Genomic DNA, 20073 nt, shown 5'->3' on the forward strand with positions numbered 1-20073 from the left:
ATTCAGTGATATATATTCTTTAAAGTTCTTATAATGACAATCACTAAGACAAGAGCCTAAATAACACACTGCAAATGGCAGTGAATGTGCTTTGCATGATATATGGTGCAAATAAATAATAGTAGCCCACTGCAACTTTACATTGTTATTTATTTTACCATGAAATGTTATTGTATACAATATAATATAATCTGCTAAACTGCTAAAAGAAAAGAAAGCAGGCTCACGGACATTTGATTTGCAGATTGTGTTCATTTTGTTTCCATGATCGTGTTAACAAGAACTTAAATGATATGAATCACTGAATATAAAAACAAATATTCATAAAAAATCTGTTAAATGTAAACGTTAATGCTTTTAATACAGACAACAGTTTTCACGTCTCCTCGTATTTGTTTACGTCAATTCCCGCCTCCATTCCTCTGCTGTAATCTGATTGGTGGATCAGGCAGACAGGCGGGAACAAAGCGGTAACCAGGAAGTGAAGTTGGGTTTTGACAGAAAGATGTTTACAGGAGTTTACTGCTGTTAACTTTCTATCGTTTGAACCACAGGGCGGTCAGTAAGGACTTGACCAACCACTCCAACACGGACGTGGAAATGCAGACTGCACGAAAACGTCGTGGTAACGATTCACAGCAGCCAACACAAAATAGGTTTGTAGGCTTAATTGATCGTCACAATAGCCTGTGCGTTGTTATCAGTTATGCAGAGTCGGCTCAAAAACTACAGCCATGGTAATAAAAATAAATTAACAGCTTTTTAACCACTTATTATGTTAGCAGTTACAGTTCAGTATCCGCTCTGCGGCTTGTTCGTCTGCGTCCACAAAGGCGTAGACGCGGCACGACTTCATACAAGTGACCGTCATAACGCGCAAATGAAAGCGAACAGACGCGGTTGACGGCGCGAATTAAAACCCTTTCAACTTCTTTGCTAACGGTTAAGTATTTGTTGTCCGGTGTTGTAGCTGCCTGTGGCTGATAAACAGGAACTGACTACAAATATCATGTGACGGATATAAATAGAAGTGGTGGGATTCATGGTTACCTTCCTCTTGTCTTCAGTCTTTTTAGCCGCGGCTGCTCCTTAATCACATGAATGCAACAATAATGTCAATGCTGTAAGTCTGGGGACTCAGTGCTGGTGCAGGCATTTTTTTTTTTAAAAAAGTCAACAGAGGTTCAGGACAGCAGTTGGCCTTGATGCAAGCACTCGAAGCAGTCTTGAAACTGTAAATAAGGTATTGACTACATATTGATTGATGCTGGTGTCAAATCAGAAGATGATGAGACACCATAAGAGTGGGACCTGTGCAAAGATAAGTCTGTAGGGGTTGCCATGGCACATCATTCACAAAAAGTACATAAGTTTTCTGTCAAATCAGTAATCCTACGAAAAAAAAGATGGTGCCAGGGGAGTGCGACCCTCCAGCAGACATTGGACAATTTGGAAATGTCACAATTATCCTGGACAAAATAATTGCAATTCACAGTATTATACTAGTTATCATCAAATTATGCACAAAACCTCTTAGAGTGGACTTTAACATACCTAAATCACCTGACCTTACATTTTCTTGAGAAAAAACGTTTGCTATTAGAGAAAGGAGTGCAGACTGGAGGTGTTGAATACATTTCCACACATCCTATGTAACATTTTTGGGGGGATACCATGGAAAAGCCAGGCCATCAACCATTGTGACAGGGTCAGGATTTTGTAATGACTGAAAAGGTGCAGGCAATTTAAAATGATCTGGAAATCTACAAAGGATTGCACATAAGGGAGTTAGACAGCTTTGTCAAGTCATTCATTTGAATATAATCCCAATTCACAATTATTGCCGTGATGGGAAGCTACACAGAGAGATAACGCACAGACAACAGAGCAACAACACACACAAGCCATGGCACAGGCCCTGGCAAAGAGGACATATATAAATGCCTAAATGTTAACTCTATAATCTTAATAAAATTCAGCATATGCTTACATATTTTCCTCCATATGTGAGCATGTGCTAACAAGGTGGTGTCACATCCCCATCTCAGTGACAGGTACCTTTGAATATAAGAGAGTGACAGACATCAAATATATACTAAAATGTAGTACACTTAAAATGTATTATTATAAAAATATACATTATATATTATAATGTAAAGATATTCTTAAATATGGAACAACAGACACAATCAGCAACAATGTTGTCCTTTTTTCATTTGAGATATGTCTTAAGAGTCAAACAAGATTACACTTTCATGTCTTGATATTTGAATTAGAAGAGCATCTTTCAGTCAGACATTAGTAACCTTTACACAGTATGTTTTGCTGGTGTTGACACCGCCTGTGCATCTTTTGCATGACCTGACGGTGTATTCAGCTTCACTCAGCCTTTCTTTGTCTTTGTACGTACATATGTTGAATCATAGTGACTGTTCAGCATGCAACAGGAAATGACATACCCAGCACAATGAACAATTTTGAAAAGGTCAGTAAATCCACAGTTGCTGGTGCAAATGTCATCTGAGTTTATGATTACCTAGGATGAAAAAAGAAAAAAAAACAATTTTTTACACGGTAGTCTGCTAAATTAGATGAACAGTTGGTGCAAATAAGAAATACCAAGTTTAAAAAAAATTATAATATTTTACTAGAAACGTATATGTAGAAGTCATCTTCTTATGCAAATCATTATTGCTAAGTAAAGTGCTTTATTATCTTTTATATATAGCATGTGGCCTCTCATTAAAAGGAGTGAAGTACAAAAAGCAGCAAAGTTAACCTTTTGTTTTACTGCCGTAGTAAACACCATAGTAAACCACAGTTTACTACAGTACTCCCAACATGTCTATTAAACGCTCAACCTCTTCGCTGCCCTTTGCTTTCCTAATGCTGCTTCATTACAATGACTTACCATCATTGTAAATGTCTGTTGACAGCACTCCCAGTGGTCTGAAGGAAAATGTGGCGCAGCAGAAAAGGCAGCGCTTCCACTTTGACCTGTGGTTCTGTCTGACTCTGCAAAACTGGATACTGGATTTTGGGAGGCCTATTGTCATGGTAAGAGTGCTCCATGCAATTTTCTCTTAGTTCATTGCTCGTGCAGCTTCAAAAAGTGCCAATAAAATGATACCATGGATGGTAATTCCAAATTTAATGGAGCAAAGAACGCTGAATAGCTTGTTGTTATCGTATGTATTAGATCATCCTTCCTCTGGAGTGGTTTCCCCTGAACAAGCCCAGTGCTGGAGACTATTTCCACATGGCATATAATGTGATTACACCATTTCTGATGCTCAAGGTAAGTCTGACCACAACAAAGTGCTTTGGTGATTGTGAAAGAGACAAATACTCAGTATGAGACTATAAAGCTAATCTTGCCTGATATTAAAATAAATGTGCACAGTACACTTCAAATAATCGATTTTAGAATTAGACCCACCATAGTAATGTAACAGAACAAAACAGCCCCCAGCCTAAACAATCAACAGGTATAATTGACCTCCGCATGGTCCCGGTGACAATGACCACAACAACAATTTTCATTTCATTTCAAGTTTGTTTTATTTTATTAGAAAAAAAGAAATGATTGCTTTTAGACTAGGCGTCACGCATACAGCAGGAAGCTAGACAGCTTTAGAAGCCAATTATAAATTATATTACTGCTGCATATGAATTATACTGAAAGCCTTAAAGTCCCCTTCTGGTCAAAAATGTGTTTTTCTTCTTGTTACTGTTAAATGTTTGAATTTCACTGTATAGAAAGATGTATCTACAGAGTTGACAAAAGACCATTATCAGATTATCAATATCAGATTTTCAATGAGCACAAATTGCTCAAACATTCAACAGGTATAATTGACCTCTGCATGGTTCTGTTTGTTCTGTTACCTTACTATGGTGGCTCTAATTCTAAAATCGATTATTTGAAGCATATTATCAATAGCAGATTTTCAATGAGCAAACACAAGTGTGATGTGGAAACTTGAAGGGTTAAGTTAGCTGGCTTATTATCAACTTTATGAGAAATCCAACATGTTCATGTTAGGCTTTGGCCTGGCTAGGTGATACAGAACCCTTTTGGTTCGATTTTAGTTGAGTTTATTCTGGACATTTTAACTTATTAAACTTGAATACATACATATTATTTATTCTATATAATCATCAGTAAATTACATAGTAATAACAGAGGTTCATACTGTGATACGCTGGTAAAATAGATCCATCTGTTACACCATTATAACACTGATTATATTTGATCCCTTTTAGATGTATACACTGAAACATGTGCTTACTTTTAATACATACAGCATATACACTCAGAACTCCCAAACAAAATTGCATGTACACACTAATGTTACTCAACTAATATTGAATCATTTTTATGATCTATTCAGTGTATTACACATTTGTACTTCTTTTGAATGACTTTTCAACGCATTAACTCCTTTGACAATTGCATATTTTGTTTTATTTTTTCCTAATCTTTGTTATTGTAAACATGCACATTCAATTGCACCTCAGTTTGTTTTCTCATTGCTGATTTTCCGAAAGCTAAATTGACACAAAATGTTATGGGTAGCCCAAAGTGATTAACCTGCTTTTTAAGGCACCTTGGTTCGGTTATTGCTTATAATCTCAAAGACATGGGGGTTTGATTCCTGAATGTCAGCATGATGCAACATCACAGCAATGATGAGAGCACAAGGCATAGAGACATGGTCAGAAAACAGCATGAAAAATCTACAATGAAACACCTGCTGTCCAGAAGGGATGGAGATGTCATCACTGGGGTTGTGTTGTTAAATCAAAACAACCTACTTGATATGTATTATGCATATTTACAATCCTACATATGTAACCAACATAAGTATCTTTTAAGATGTAGTTGATGTGATATACACAGAATGTGTGTGTGTTGCTGCTCCATTCAGCTGATTGAGCGCAGTCCGAGGGCGCTGCCTCGCTCAGCCGTCTACCTCTGCATCATCACTTTTGTCATGGGAGCCAGCATCCACCTGGTAGGAGACTCCATCAACCACCGGCTCATCCTGAGTGGCTACCAGCTCCACCTGTCAGTCAGAGAGAACCCCATAATCAAAGACCTTAAACCTGCCTCACTGGTAAGGATCTGTTTTCTTGAAGTGCAGTTTTATTCTATGATGGGCATACTGAGAATACTGATTCAGATTACCGTTTGTAACATTTATCCTTCAATATATTGTGTCTATTAACACCTGTCAGAATGTCATACAGCAAAAATCAGTTTGTGTTTTTTGCTATGACTCTCCAGAGACAGTTCAGTGACATTAAAGAAATTAGTTTTTCTTTTCTGCCTGTGACATGAACTGACACTGCAGCATACAAAAATGTCTCTATTGTGGCACTTATTTGATCCAGCAGAATGTATCCTGCTGTGTAGAAGTGTAGCTTGTGTTTTTTCTCTGCTCTTTCATCACCATCAAATCCTGATTTCCAGAGTTACGGTAGTGTGTCATACTTCTGACAATGGTGAGGATATCAACAACATACTGATGTGTGGCATATCTAGGGCAGGATAGAAGGTGGCAGGACTAGTATAGGGTAGCTACTGTGTGTTTCGTTCATGTTGAGAGTGTAAGAACAGGGTCGGTTTGACCTCAAACTCTGAAGGTTGATGGCCAGTGAAACAACCAATAGTGACTTAGTTTACATGCAGAGAAGCAGAAACTATACAACATGGTTTGATGTGTTGCAATAACCTAATTATGGTCAAACCAACATGTAATCTTAATTGTTGAAAAACTCAGATTTCTCCTCCATTCCCTACCATATCCTTTGACTAAGAGTTTCAGATTTCCAGTGTATTAAAAGTAAATCTTACATAAGAATCTTGTTAGGGGAAGTGACACTGTCTTGTTGTTTAGAGCATTTTGACTGACAGCTCAGCAAGAGAACAGGTCCTGTAGTGTTAGAGTACACATTATGTATATTTTATTCTTTATGATGGACGTGTATAGACTTGTTTTAGTTTCAGGTAGCTCTTAACATAATTTAAATATTATCGAAGGCAGCAATGTTTCTGAAAAGGTCAAATGTGTCACAACATACCAACACAAATGATACTCCTCCGATTTAAGGGAACGTGTATATGTTAGGGCTGTAACGACACACGTATCGAAACCGATATCGCAACACCCAGATCCACGAACCTGTCTACGAAGAATCGTGACGAAACTTCTAGTCCAGATCCAGCCCTATGAGCTATAAGTAGCCCCTTTCACACAGAGACGCCGCATTAACACCACAGCGGTGGTTCGGCAATTCTCCAAAGTTGGTTGTTCACACAGAGCGAAGCACCGCTGGAGTAAAGACGAACCGCTGTGTAATTGACACCGTAAGCGGGAGGTGCGGCTCCTGAAGAGATGTGACGGTACACGTCATGATGATGACGCGTGTGTGTTTTTAAGGTGTTTCCCTGGTGTCCCCCTGTCAATCTAAACCCGTGGATAATTTATAATCATGGATGCTGTTTTAATGTGTCGTGAATGAGATCCTGACCCACCAAACATCCTGGAAAGTAACAAAGTTAAGTTTTTCGCTCTAAATGACATAATTACATAATCACCATCAGTAAACAGGTCGCTGTCTGACTCTGTCACTCGCGGGGACAGGCTGTTTTCTGGGGGAAAGTTCACTGAAGTCTCGGTCAGGAGGACTGACAGTTGCAGAGATTTTTTTTCATCATAAACACATGTGAGTTAAAGTTTCTTGCCAGTGACGGACGCTGTTTTACGGCCAGAAATGTGAAGAGGAGTTGGTAGGACAGGCGGGAGGACAGACGCTTCTCCTCATACAGCTGTGGTATTTTTTTCCTTGTTGCTAAAGACAGTTACAGTTACTACGTTACCTTAGTTTGGTCCTGTACATTGCTTTGTGGGACTTTGCTCTTTATTTAGTTGAGTGAGGGACCTGTGCAGTTATCAGACTGTACCATCAACACGCCCTCCACACTGGTTCAGTTTGCCAATACTGTGCATCTGATACTATCAGAGGAGTATCATGTACAGAAATTATTGAAATGTTACATGAATAAAATGTTTAATTAAAAAAAAAAAAAAAAAATCGAGGTTTGTATCGAACACACTTAAACCATGACTCATATTGCAACAAGATATCTGTTATCCGTTCCATGTTACATGAAATAATCTTTTTTCTAACCTTCACTGCTGACACTTTCAGAATTAATCTTCACCTGAAAGAGGATCGGGCATTTCTGATTCCCATATTGTTCCTGAAATTCAGTTATGGAGATATGTCTGTGACAAAGAAGTTTGAGATTAGTATGATCACATTAAAACCTTGAGTTACATGCAACTTATAGTGCAGAAGATGATTTGTGAGTGCTTAAATGTCAAACACATTACTCAACTAATTGTTTAGATTTGGAGACATTATCATATGATTGTCATTATTTCCCCCCAATGCTCTGCATGGAAACATCTGCATTTGTATGTTTATTATTTATTAGGCTTTTTCTCTTATTTGCTACCAATCTGTAGATGTGGTTTCTAATTAACTGCCATAATAAAGTGTGTGATACTAGAACAGTAGGTGGCACTGTTGCATAACGTAGAGGGTTATATACAGTATATTGTGCCATGAAAATATATGTGTGAACGTTTAGAAATGAGATTCAAGTTGTAATTCAGCCTTCCTTTTCTTCCTTCGCAGATTGACTCCTTTGAGCTGCTATATTATTATGATGAACAGCTGGGACACTTAATGTGGTAGGTGTCTATAATAACTATACATGTTGTGCAAATACAGTGCTGTGAAATGACCGGAATGGCAGAATTCAAGATTTCCCTCTGTATGTTTAATCTTAATGATGAATCTGAATGTTATGAATCAAAATAGGTGGACAACAGTTAAACAACTAGATTGAGAGAATGTGCATACAGTGGATACCGCAAGAAGGGAAAGCTAGTGTCATTGTGCTGGAATATGTGGCTGTATTTCCATGTCTACATAAAAACAGATTCAAGGAAGAGTTACAATAACACAGTTTGGATTCACTATGATGCTGACAAAACTTAATTTAACAAACACTGCGGTTTGTGTGTGTGGTTTGAATGTCACACCTGTAGGCAGAACACACAGACTGATTCTGCAAACAAATTGGCCTAAAATCCAGGATCAAGGGTTTTTCCTCGCTATCACACATTGTCGCTCTTGGGATCTATCATGTTACAGTTTGTTGAGATACTGCCTCAAATCGAATTATGATGAAATCAATTACAGCCTGTTATGATGGGGGTGTTTTGCTAATCTGACTGTTAAAGATGCATACCATATAACCACAATGTTCCTGGTTTGATAATGTTGCAATTCTTTTCAAGTTTTATGCCTTTATTGGTTGGTGACATTGGGGCGATGACAGGAAACGATTGGATAGAGAGATGAGGAACGACATGCACTAAAGGGTCCTGATCAAACAGGAACCATGGCACTGTGGATCATGGTCGGCACCTCAACTTCTATAGCGATATCGATGCCTTAGATTCCTCAATGTGGAAGAAATTTGAGATTAGAGTGGCCAAAGGAAAATGGCATTGGCAATGTCATTTACCTGCATACCTTGCATGAATACGATCAAATTATGAATTGATGACATTTTATGGTCAATTCCACAAAGACACCTTAATATTTTGCTTAAAATGTTCTGGTCTATTTAACTCCACAGCTCAGGTAGAGCAACTTCACCATGATGCTGTCATTCTAGTTCTTTTTAAAATTGTGACTGAGATAGAAACAGAAATCTTACAGTTTATAATCTGTAAATGCTCTCTGGTGTACACACTAAGTAACGGCAATACACGTGTTTGTTATTTCTGTGCTTCCATTTGTTGTTAGTTGTCTTCAAACATATACAGATAAAAGAGCAGCAACTTTGTGAGCATTAAATCTCGGCCTCTGCAAGGACTAAGTTGGAGTCTCCTTTCATTTGCTGAGTTGATGATTAAGTGACAAAGTATTTGAGCACCAGAGTGTGAGAAGACAAACACACACACCCACCCCACACACACACACACACACACACACACACACACACACACACACACACACACACACACACACACACACAGGATCAAGGCATCATTTTCATTATTTGTACAATTCTGTGTGTGGCCTTGTGTGTGTGTCATTACTAATTGATCTGATGGTCTTTTTTCTGACAATTGGTCCATGACTCAGAATCATAAATTCCTTTATTGGTCCCACAAATGGGGAAATTTGAGAGTCACAGCAGCCAAAAGACAGTTCAATATGACAATAAACAATAATAATAGTAAAAACTAAACAATAATAAAAAGGTAAGAAATAGAAATGGAATTATAAAAACACATTATGTACACATTTTAAACAGTGTAGTTATAGATAGTGTGGCAGTGTATTGTTACTAATAAATAATGAATATGGCAATAAAAGTTGTCCAGTTAGTGCAAACCAAAATGAGAAATAGGTTGTATATAAAGTTTTTATTGCAAAGTGAGGAGAGTAGAGTCTGACAGAAGCAGGAAGGAAGGACCTGTGGCACCTCTCCTTCACACACTTGGACCTGCGACACCTCTCCTTCACACACTTGGACCTGTGGCACCTCTCTTCACACACCTGGGGTGTATCAGTCTATCACTGAAAGAGCTGCCCAGTGCTGTGAAAGTGACCTGCAGGGGGTGGGACTCCTTCACCAGCAGCGATGACAGCTTATCCATCATCCTGCTGTCTCCCACCACCTGCACTGGGTCAAGAGGGCCTCCCAGGATGGAGTTGGCCTTCTTGATAAGTTTATCAAGTCTCTTCCTACCTACTGCCGAGATGCTGCTGCTCCAGCAGGCTACTCCATAGAAAATGGCTGATGCCATCACAGAGTCATAGAAAGTTGTCACAAGTGCCCCCTGCACTCCAAAGGGCCTGAGCTTCCACAGCAGATGGAGTCTGCTCTGACCTTTCTTATATGTTGCTGCATCAGTCCAGTGCATCAGTGTGATCAGTCCAGTCCAGTTATTGTTCAGGTGAACTCCCAGGTATTTGTAAGATGTCACTATCTCAATTTCCGTTGCGTTAACAAATACAAAACAATGTCATTTTACACAGTAAGTTTGAAAAAAGTTAGCATTTTTTCACAATTCCTGCTTCAGAGTGACCATAATAATAATCCAATTGGCAAACATTTGCTGTTTTTTCAGTATGTAAATTGACTTATCATTTCAGCTCTTCAGGGGCCGGAGGGGGTCAGGTTCAGGAGCCACTGGATTTCATCTCTGCTTTTCGCAGACGATATTGTCTTGTTGGCTCCTTCGAGCCAGGACCTCCAGCATGTCCCGGGGTGGTTTGTAGCCGAGTGTGAAGCAGCTGGGATGAGAATCAGCACCTCCAAGTCTGAGGCGATGGTTCTCTACCGGGTTGGGGGAGAGTTCCTGCCTCAAGTGGAGGAGTTCAAGTGTCATGGGGTCTTGTTCACGAGTGAGGAAAGGGTGGAGCGCGAGATTGACAGGCAAATTGGTGCAGCGGCCGCAGTAATGTGGTCGTTGTATCGGTCTGTCATGGTGAAGAGAGAGCTGAGCCAAAAGACGAAGCTCTCGATTTACTGTTCAATTTACGTTCCTAACCTCACCTACGGTCATGAACTTTGGGTCGTGACCAAAAGAATAAGATCCCTCATACAAGCGGCCAAAATGAGTTTCCTTCGCAGGGTGGGCGGGGCGCTCCCTTAGAGATGGGTTGAGGAGCTCTGTTACCTGGGAGGAGCTCGACGTAGAGCTGCTGCTCCTCCACATCGAGAGGAGCCAGCTGAGGTGGCTTGGACGCCTTCCTCAGGAGGTGTTCCTGGCATTCCTTCCTTTTATGCACCAAAATGTCTAAAGACAACTAGATCCTTGTTGTACATTTTGTTGATTTGTGTACTTAAACCAAATTCTATTCAAGGTAATGGTGTGTTCCTTTGGTAGCCTATAACTTCCAGTGGGGAGGCAAATATATTTTTTTTAATAATGGAGACACTGATCCCAATGCTATTTTATGTTTGGATTTGATTGAGAGACCCCTGGTGGCAGAAATTACATACTGTGTGTTTAACTATTGACCGAAACTGTGTTTAAGTTGTACTGATATGATGGTTTGATATGAAACCTGCCAGGCGGTTAGAACATTATCTGCAGCCATGGTATAACACTTACCATCCATGAGCTGAAATGTAATGACAAGTTAAATCACGTTCACAGTGAAAGGAATTGCTCTTTTTCTCAGTCAGCCCTAAAAGTTTGTCAAGCGGTTCAGGCTCAGCTGTTGTCCTGCCTGATAGGAAGAGGGCTCAAGTATCAAGGGTTCAAGCTTCAAGGTGTACTTTATTGTCAAAGATCTATGTAACAGGCGTTAGCACAGGAAATTGAAATTTCGTTTCACCAGACTCCAATGTGCAGTTAGCTAAACAAGCTATAATTTCACACATGGTGTGATAGACATTTAACAATAGTTTCACACACACACACTAAAAGCACACACGCTCAATGTGCAATGAAATTTGCAATGTGCAATGAAAAAACTATATCATACTGATATATGGATTCGCACTCTCTCTTTACTCACTCGCTCTCTCTCTCACACACACACACACACACACACACACACACACAGTCACTCACAGTAGCAGAATACAGACATGTGTAGTAGTGTGGATGCAGTATGGGGCTGGCCATGAGCTGAGTGGACAAGAGGCTTTTTGAGGATGTTTGTGGAATGAGCGTTTCAACCACTCATGTGGAAATGTGCAGATAATACACATACTGAAACTACTTACTCACATACTTGTCATCCCTTTATTAAGTCATACATTAATTTTATTCAATACATTGTCTGCCTCGCCTTCAATTCTAGGTATATTCCTTTCTTCATCATTCTGTTCATCTACTTCATCGGCTGCTTCACCAAGGCCAAAGAACAGAAGACTTTTCCCATCTCTGCTTGGCTGTTGCTGGGACCCAGCGCCTTTTACTATTGGTTAGTTGCCAAATCAGTTGCCAAGCATTGTCAAACTTTTGTTGCCTGAATGATATGGAAATATTAAGGATAAGTGCAATCTGATGGCGGTCTTAAAAAAAACTCAACATTTAATAGATTTTCCGTCTCCTTTTCCGGTAGATAAGAATTGCTTTGTACTTTGTGTGGAGGTTTAAACTTAGCTTTGTAAGATAATGCAAGGTAATAATCCAATGTCAGTGAGATAAAGAAGAGTGAAGAAAGGACATCTTTGGCATGAAAAACAAAAAAAATAAGAACCATTATGAGAGCCCATATACGCATGGTAATTTTAGTATAATCAAGAGCCAAAGAAAAGAGGTGGGCCTTAGGCTGTTCTCTTAACGACTCAGTAGAGGTGGCACATTTGACGTCTTAGGAGGCAGCTTTTCCAAAGTGCATTCCTGCCTAAGTTTCCACGAAACCAACCAAGACAACCAAGAGTGACTGGTCGGAGGACCTGAGAGGTTTTTGTGGGCTGTAGGGAATTGAAAGGTTCGATGGATAAGAAGGAGCCAATTCATGAAGTGACTTCTAAACCAAAGAGCAAAATGTAGACCAGTTCCCAGGATATTACCATTTATGTTTATGCAAACCTCTGATACAGACATTGGTATGTGTCATAGGCCTACTTACCATATTGACATTTCTGCAAAACATGGCATCTCACGTTCAAATTATGTTCATTACCGTTCAGTCATATCAAAAGGCTATATCCAGTGTTTTAACATTTGTAAGCGTGAATATTTTTAAAGAGAAGGTTCAGGTCTTTTGATTTTTTACATTCATTTAGTGGACATCTCCAGCTGTGTTTGTGGTAACTGAAAAAGTGTTGTAAGCAAAAACATGATCTTTTCCAATTCTTAGTGGCTTTTTGCTTTTGTGCCTAAACCTAACCACATCATAAACACAGCATTGTCACAACCTATAATAGGACATGTAACCTAAATAAAACGTAAATGTGCAACATACAGTCTCAGCGGTTGGCGTCACGTACATTGCCAACACTAATTCTGGCATTTACTTTATAAAATTAACTGTAAAACTGACAGAGAGCCAGTGGAGGGAGGTCAGGGGAAATGTGCTCACGCTTCTGGGAACCAGTTAAATATTAAGACATACAAGATGTGAAAATTCATATTCTTCCCCCCCCAATTATTCTGCATTCCAGGCCACATTTTTAAAGGAACAAATTTAACTTTTACATGCAAAATTAATGTTGTCCAACCAATTGTTTTTTTTCTCAGATGATTGACAGTGTTATATGAAGTTCACAACAACTTTGGGTCGTTTACATAATAACAAAATGATTAGTATCATTAAATCTGTTTCCTCCTTCTTCGCTTTTTGCAGAAATTCATATAGAATCTGATAAAATGTACCTCTGATTTAACCGCTAGTGTGTTCAGTACAGAGAATTTTTTAATTGTAAAACATTAGGTCAAAGGTTTCCTGTAACAATGTGCAGCAGTATTGTGTGATTAATGTTTCATTCTGCATTTATGACATCTTTTTTTCTGTCATTTCTTTAAGGTACTTAGTCACTGAGGGACAAATCACTGAACTTTTCCTCCTCACCTTCCTCGCCATGGTGGCCACAGTGATACATCAACACTGTAAAGGCGTCAGCCCAGACAGCAACGGCCTTTTCCTGCTGTACAGTTTCAGTGTAACTGTGCTCCTGGTGGCGATGTGGGTGGGCTATCTGTGGAACGATCCGGTGCTACGCAACAAGTACCCTGGACTCATTTATGTGCCAGAACCGTGGTCTTACTACACCTTACATATCAAAAACCACTGAATTACATTGGTCCAGGTCTGGCCTCAGACTGTCTCCTCTGTCTGTTTCTGTATTGATACACACAGACTTTAACTGTTCAGGGTTGTGATGTTAGGAAGAAAATGTTGCCTTATTTAAGACTGAGAGTCACTGTTTTAATGTAAAGGATAAGTTAACCCACAAAACATTTCTGGAGCGTGGCAGCATTCACCTAAACACCTGAAGTAGATGGATACTTTTAAAAACTGAGAAAATACGTAGCGGGTCCACTCGTCTGGTGCAATCCAAGTCTCTATACTATAAGCCCCAAGTTCCAAAAACGGATGTTAAAAGACATAATCTTCTCCCTTTTTAAAGCCAAAATTATCACTGTAACTGCTAAGCTAAAAGCATTAGAACACATTTCATCAACAGAGGATGTAAATAACGTCTTTTCAGATCAATTCTGGAAGAGCCAATTTATGTTCTTTTTGGGTTTTGTTTTACATTTTTAAAAGTCTCCAGCTACCTCACATGTTCAGGAGAAATAGCTGTGTTGCTGTGAAGCTCCAGAAATGTTTTGTGGACTTCAAAACTTCACCTGATGTTCCATCAGCATGGGTGCGAGTAGATAATGAGTAAATTTCCTTTTTTGGGGGAACTTATCCTTTAATGTTAAGGATTTGAACGGTTTCATCCTACTTTTCTTTTACAATCCCTCATGTCAGTACAGATAGCTGTTGGCAATTGATTAAATAATCTTAACTCAGACAATCTAGGGCCTTCAGGGCTCCTAGAAGTTTGAGACCCTTGGTTGTTCTTGCTCCTTTGATCGCTTTGCAAGCATCAACAGAGCGATGTCATCTGTTCTCGCCGTTAAAAATTGGATATAGCAGACTGTCTATAGACTGTTGGCGGTTAAGAGGCAGTTAAAGTTGAGCGTTGATGAACAAACTCAAGGTGACCATAAAGCATGATGCGCTGAAAAAGAAGAAAAACATTTCTCACCTAAATCATCGCCAAAGAATACAATCGATCCGTGAGTGAATGCTGTGATGTGTGGCATCTGAGAACGAAAAGCAGAAAAAGATGGCAGACACTCCTGATTGATTTTCTATACACACTCTTATCTTAAAGTTGTTTCGCACTTCAAGCTTGATTCACAAACTTTAATGTCAAGATAAAGATATTGGGTACTAATACAAGAACAAAAAATGTATAAACACAAGTTTTTAAATAAGTATAAAACAGCAATATGAAGCCAAACGGTTATAAAACAAAAGAGAAGATAAAATCAGTGATGTAAAGTCTGATGGTGACATGAGTGAGAAATATTATCTGAACAACCGAGTCAAAAAACGTTTTCAATGAGGATTTATTAGGGAGAATAAACTTCACTCTTCTTAATGAATATTAATGAAAATGCAAAACAAAAACATTCTCTCAGGTATTTAAGGTTTCGTGCTTTGACAGAACTATATTAGTATTGTTTGATATGAAAACTGAACTGTTATATTTCCATATGTGGTCTTTATAATCCAGCCCTATTGCTAACACACACAAGTTACAGTATTGCATTATTTTTCGACATGATGCGTGTAAGAATGGTACAATAATACAATGTTCAGAAGGAAATGGAGCCTATTGTGCTGATTGTTGTTATTTATAGAAAGGTCAAGGAAAGGTGAGCCGATGACTTTTAAATTAAAAACCTTGTTTTATTTTGTAAAAGCAAAATTAGAGTTATTGTTCTTCGATTAAAGCTGGATGTTTTATGTTTGTACTGTATTGTGTTGTTAAGATGTTCCTGGTTCTTCATTCGTTAGATGTAAGGTTTATTTTAAATAAAATGTTGAAACATATTCAGATTTTCCTCTTTATTGTGCTTTAAATCAACTATCTATCAACCAAGAGCCTGTAACTGTTTAATCCGTGACAACACATGTATTTCAAAACAGTCAAAGTCTTTATTTGGTTGCTTCCTTTAATTATACGACACAGCAGTATCATGTGGTGATTGACTGACAATTATTGCCCTCCCCTCCCCTTGTGGGAGGGGTGGAAAGAGAACGGACAATGCGGCACTCTGGATCTGGTATCTGCGTTTCCACAGCAACGCATATTAAATTACGTGGAGGCTTGCAGGTGGTGGACTTTAAACAGAGGTGGAGGGACGGGTGACGTGGGCTACAGAGAACTGTCTTCTTCCTGGAAAGACACAAAGCAACTGCAAACATGGTAAGAGCAAAATGAAACCTTCTTTCATGTATTTTCTTAATTGACAAAATGTTTGTGTACTTACCTGCCTGGTGATGAAACTATTATCACTCCACAGGCGAAATTCTTCACACCAGTTCAAATCAACGGTGAGAGAGTTCTACAGCACCGCATGGTGTTTTCCATCTGCTACTATTATTAATAGATGTTTGAAATGTGTTATTTGCAATCTGTTTTTTTTTATATATAGTGGACATTTAAATTTGAATAACTACACAAGGGGGGAAAGCAAATGATGAAAAGGAAATGAAATTATTTCTAAATTAACCCATTCTTGACTGACGGATTATCTATAATGAAAAATGTCCCCTGTCGAATTATGCAATCAAATAACTTGTGCTGATGTGAATCAATACTTTTTTTCCATTTCCTTTACAGAGTTCAAGGAGTGCTTCTCCTTGTATGACAAGAAGCAGAAGGGCAAGATCGACGCCAAAGACCTGATCACAGTTATGCGCTGCTTGGGTACAAGCCCCACGTTCAGTGAGATCGAAAGACACCTACAAGTTCATAAGATAGGTAAAGTGCAACATATGTCAATACATTCAAGCTGTGGCCAGATAAAGGTTGTGAAAGTTTGTTCAGGGTGTGAATAAGTGGATGATAAAGACAACATCCTCTTCATCAGGAAGATAAACTTGTGAGTTTTTCTCAATTAACAGCTCATTTTTGTTCTACCTTCATATTTAGAAAAGACAGGTGAGCTGGACTTCTCTACGTTTCTGACAATGATGCACAGACAGATGCAGCAGGAAGACCCCAAGACAGAAATCCTGGAGGCTTTGAGGATGACAGACAAACAGAAGAAGGGGTACATCCAGGCCTCCGAGCTCCGGGCCAAGCTCACCATATTGGGAGAGAAGCTCACAAACAAAGAAGGTAAAATAAACAAGCTGAGGCTTGAAAAGTGCTTTTCAGCTGTGGCAGAAATCTATCAGCAAACACTAGAGGAAGCTGCTGAGTGCTGTGTTGAAACTGAGCTACAGCAAAAACTTTAAAAGCAGAAGAATATATAGTTTAGAGTTACACTACAATTTATTTGCAGTGTTTATTTAGGTCTGTCATCTTAAAGGGATAGTTCAACATTGTCGAAAATTGGCCCAATTGAATGTGGTGTGGTGAATGTGCAGGTCACAACTTGTCCACAGCGTTTTGGAGTTTTTTGGTTGTGTATTTGCTGAGTTTGATGAGGGAAACCAAGAAATTCCATTTGCCTCCGTAGCGTAGCTGCACCGCTCGGTACTCGGCTCCGCCGATCTAAAAGCAGCTTGGACCGACAATTAAAGGTAACGAACCTACTGCTATGACTAGAGGCATCATGGCAATGGGCCAATTTTCAAAACTGTTGAACTATCCCTTTAAATACTCAGATTTGAAGTCTGACTGTGTGCACCAACATTAAGCTTAAATTTGAATGTACTAACACGTACAAGGAACTGGTTCGATTTGTAATGTTCATCCAACATGAATGTGAACATCTTGAAATCCCCTTAAACTTGAATATCATTGATTATTTCAGACTGAAGCGTGTTGAAGGACAGAATTAATGAAAAACACGTCTCTATCATTTACATTTACATTTTATGATGGCAGTGAAAATCAAAACACCTAGAGTAAATACAGGGCTTTTAAAAAAGTGGAGGATTTTGGGTGCTTTGGAATTAAACTGTTACTATAAGTTCAAACTTTAACTAATGTTTGTACTCATATCAAGACAGATTTCAGTCAAATAAATGCCTTCTAGCCGAACCTAAATCAGCTACAGCTCTTGACAAGTATTTTCCTCTCACACGAAGGCATCGGACATTATGAAAATTTCATGTCACAAGCATGCTGTCCAAAATGATTGCGATATTATTATGATAATCATGAAAATATGCTGAAAGATTCAAACATTTTGTTACGAAGTGAACTTTTTCTTTGCATCAGAGAAGGACACGCATCTGTTTTAATAAAAAACAAAATAAGGTTATCTGATTGGAAGGATTACTTCATGGTGGTCACCTGATCTCCCTGATCTCCCCATTTTTCAACCTTTAGTCCTGGTACCAGGTTTAGGATTCTTGAATGTGTGAAAGACGAGGGCTCCCCCTTTTCAAGCAATTAAAGATAAATCAAGAAGTCAATATGAACCATACCTCTGTCAATTTACAGTGTTTTTATGACAATACACAATGTATCTAAGCTCTCATGTACATTTACTGTATCTTCAGTGTGAGCAACTCAAAGATAACAATCCATCGTCAGTCGGACTGAAGCAAGTCTAACTTTAGTTTGAGAAAAGAATTACAAGCTGCTTCTCTGAAAGAACTATAATTCACAGCAGCCCTGTGGACCTGCCTGTGTGTTAGATCTTTCCTCCCACTTTTTACTTTATTTATTCTATTTCCTTTAAACTTGACCTTAATGTCTTCTCCACTGTGTGCTGTATCAAACTCAAGGAATAAGAATGAGGTGAGAAACTAAAGTGAGACATTGGATCTCAATAGCTTGAAAATATGTGGAATACTACAATAAGAGCTGCAATTACTAATCGATTAGTTGTCAGCTTTTTTAATCAATTTGCAACTGCTTTGATAATCGATTTATCAGTTTAAGATATATTTTAAGAATATTTCCTGGTTTCTTCTCTTTACTATGACAGTGAGCTGAATGTTTTTGGGTTGTGGACAAAGCAAAACATTTTATGTCATCGAGCTCTGGAAAACAGCAATTTTCATCATTTTCTAAAATGTTATAGACAAAACAACTGATTGATTGAGATTGTGAAAGACGGATTAATTTTTCGGCCATCTACATCAAAAGCCGAGTCCTGCATGGATCTTATTCGAGGAAAATGTACAATGATACAATCGGATAATTAAATAACAGCAGTCAACTTTTTTAGTTTTTTGGTTCACTCACAGTTTATCAAACTATTTGGAATTTTACTGCAACTTAATGACTCAATAAACTCTACATCTGACACTTTCACATGTGAAGTAATGACAGTTGAGCCAAAGCATCAGAAATGGACTTTGAAGCAGACAGTTTGATGGAAGGACTCCTGCAGGGACATCTATATCCTTTTACATTCCTGGGGTTGATTTTTGACGCCATTTGTTTTTCAAAGCCCGGATCAGTCATTCGAGCAGTTAGTGGACTCAAGCAACAAAAACCATCAGTATGTCGCCTCTGGGTGGGTGTTGTGCACAGAAAGCAGCTTATATAGATATTAAACTCTGCTGCATCTCAGCAGGGTTGTTAGATTCCCAAACTATTGAAGCTGATGGTGATGCCACTAAACTGAAAGTTGAGTTCCTTACTGAGGGGGTCTGGGCTGCAATCTGACAGAGTTGTTGTCAGACAGTCAAACACTCCCACAGGCAAAAACCAGCAGGAACACTCGGTGACATCTTAGTTTTCATCTTGTCATGTTCACTTATAAAGCTGTTTCCTCTCTCTCTCTCTCTCTCTCTCTCTCTCTCTCTCTCTCTCTCTCTCTCTCTCTCTCTCTCTGTCTGTCTAGTGGATGAGCTGTTCAAGGAGGCAAACATCAAGTCAAACGGAAACGTCAACTACGAGCAGTTCACAGAGATGGTGACGCTGCCGCCTGTCGATTACTGACTTTTCAATCACCAGCCGTGATGGGAACTGACTTCACATACACAGAACGTATGAGATGACTCAACATTGGAAAGCTTATATGATACAGCTATAAAATACAGTTTGGCTTGTTATTCTTTAAAGTGATCAAATTATATTAAATTCTGAGTTCACCTTTTGTCAAACTGTTTACTATTGTCAATGACCTGCTCGTGATGGACAATCCTCTGTGGGTAGCTGACTGAAGTTAATTCATTTACGTAAAGACTTGATTTTTAAATAATACTCCAACTCTGATGATCGAAAACATTGATCTGACGCTCATCTCTGAGGCTGTTTTCTAACAATAATAAAATATAGGAAGTTATGACGAAGCCAAATCTATTTGTCTTAAATAC

The 20073-nt window shown here is 38.8% G+C and overlaps 2 protein-coding genes across 3 annotated transcripts; both read left to right on the top strand.

Moving 5' to 3' along the window:
* Positions 1-463: 463 nt before the first annotated feature.
* Positions 464-15675, top strand: LOC115580214 (ceroid-lipofuscinosis neuronal protein 6 homolog). 2 transcript variants are annotated; one of them, XM_030414294.1, is made up of 8 exons: positions 483-656; positions 2427-2485; positions 2937-3057; positions 3200-3298; positions 4932-5120; positions 7711-7766; positions 11914-12036; positions 13588-15675. In XM_030414294.1, exons 3-8 carry the CDS (start codon positions 3055-3057, stop codon positions 13853-13855), a joined length of 738 nt encoding a protein of 245 aa, XP_030270154.1. In that variant the 5' UTR covers positions 483-656; positions 2427-2485; positions 2937-3054; the 3' UTR covers positions 13856-15675. The 2 variants fall into 2 exon arrangements, with proteins under 2 accessions (XP_030270153.1, XP_030270154.1); XM_030414293.1 differs by lacking the exon at positions 2427-2485 and having other exon boundaries at positions 464-656.
* Positions 15676-15916: 241 nt separating this feature from the next.
* Positions 15917-20049, top strand: LOC115580215 (calmodulin-like protein 4). Its single transcript, XM_030414296.1, has 5 exons — positions 15917-16051; positions 16149-16179; positions 16469-16609; positions 16781-16969; positions 19599-20049. Exons 1-5 carry the CDS (start codon positions 16049-16051, stop codon positions 19694-19696), a joined length of 462 nt encoding a protein of 153 aa, XP_030270156.1. The 5' UTR covers positions 15917-16048; the 3' UTR covers positions 19697-20049.
* The last annotated feature ends 24 nt before the right edge of the window (positions 20050-20073 follow it).

This window comes from Sparus aurata, chromosome 4, assembly GCF_900880675.1.
Source record: "Sparus aurata chromosome 4, fSpaAur1.1, whole genome shotgun sequence".
Lineage (NCBI taxonomy): Eukaryota > Metazoa > Chordata > Actinopteri > Spariformes > Sparidae > Sparus > Sparus aurata.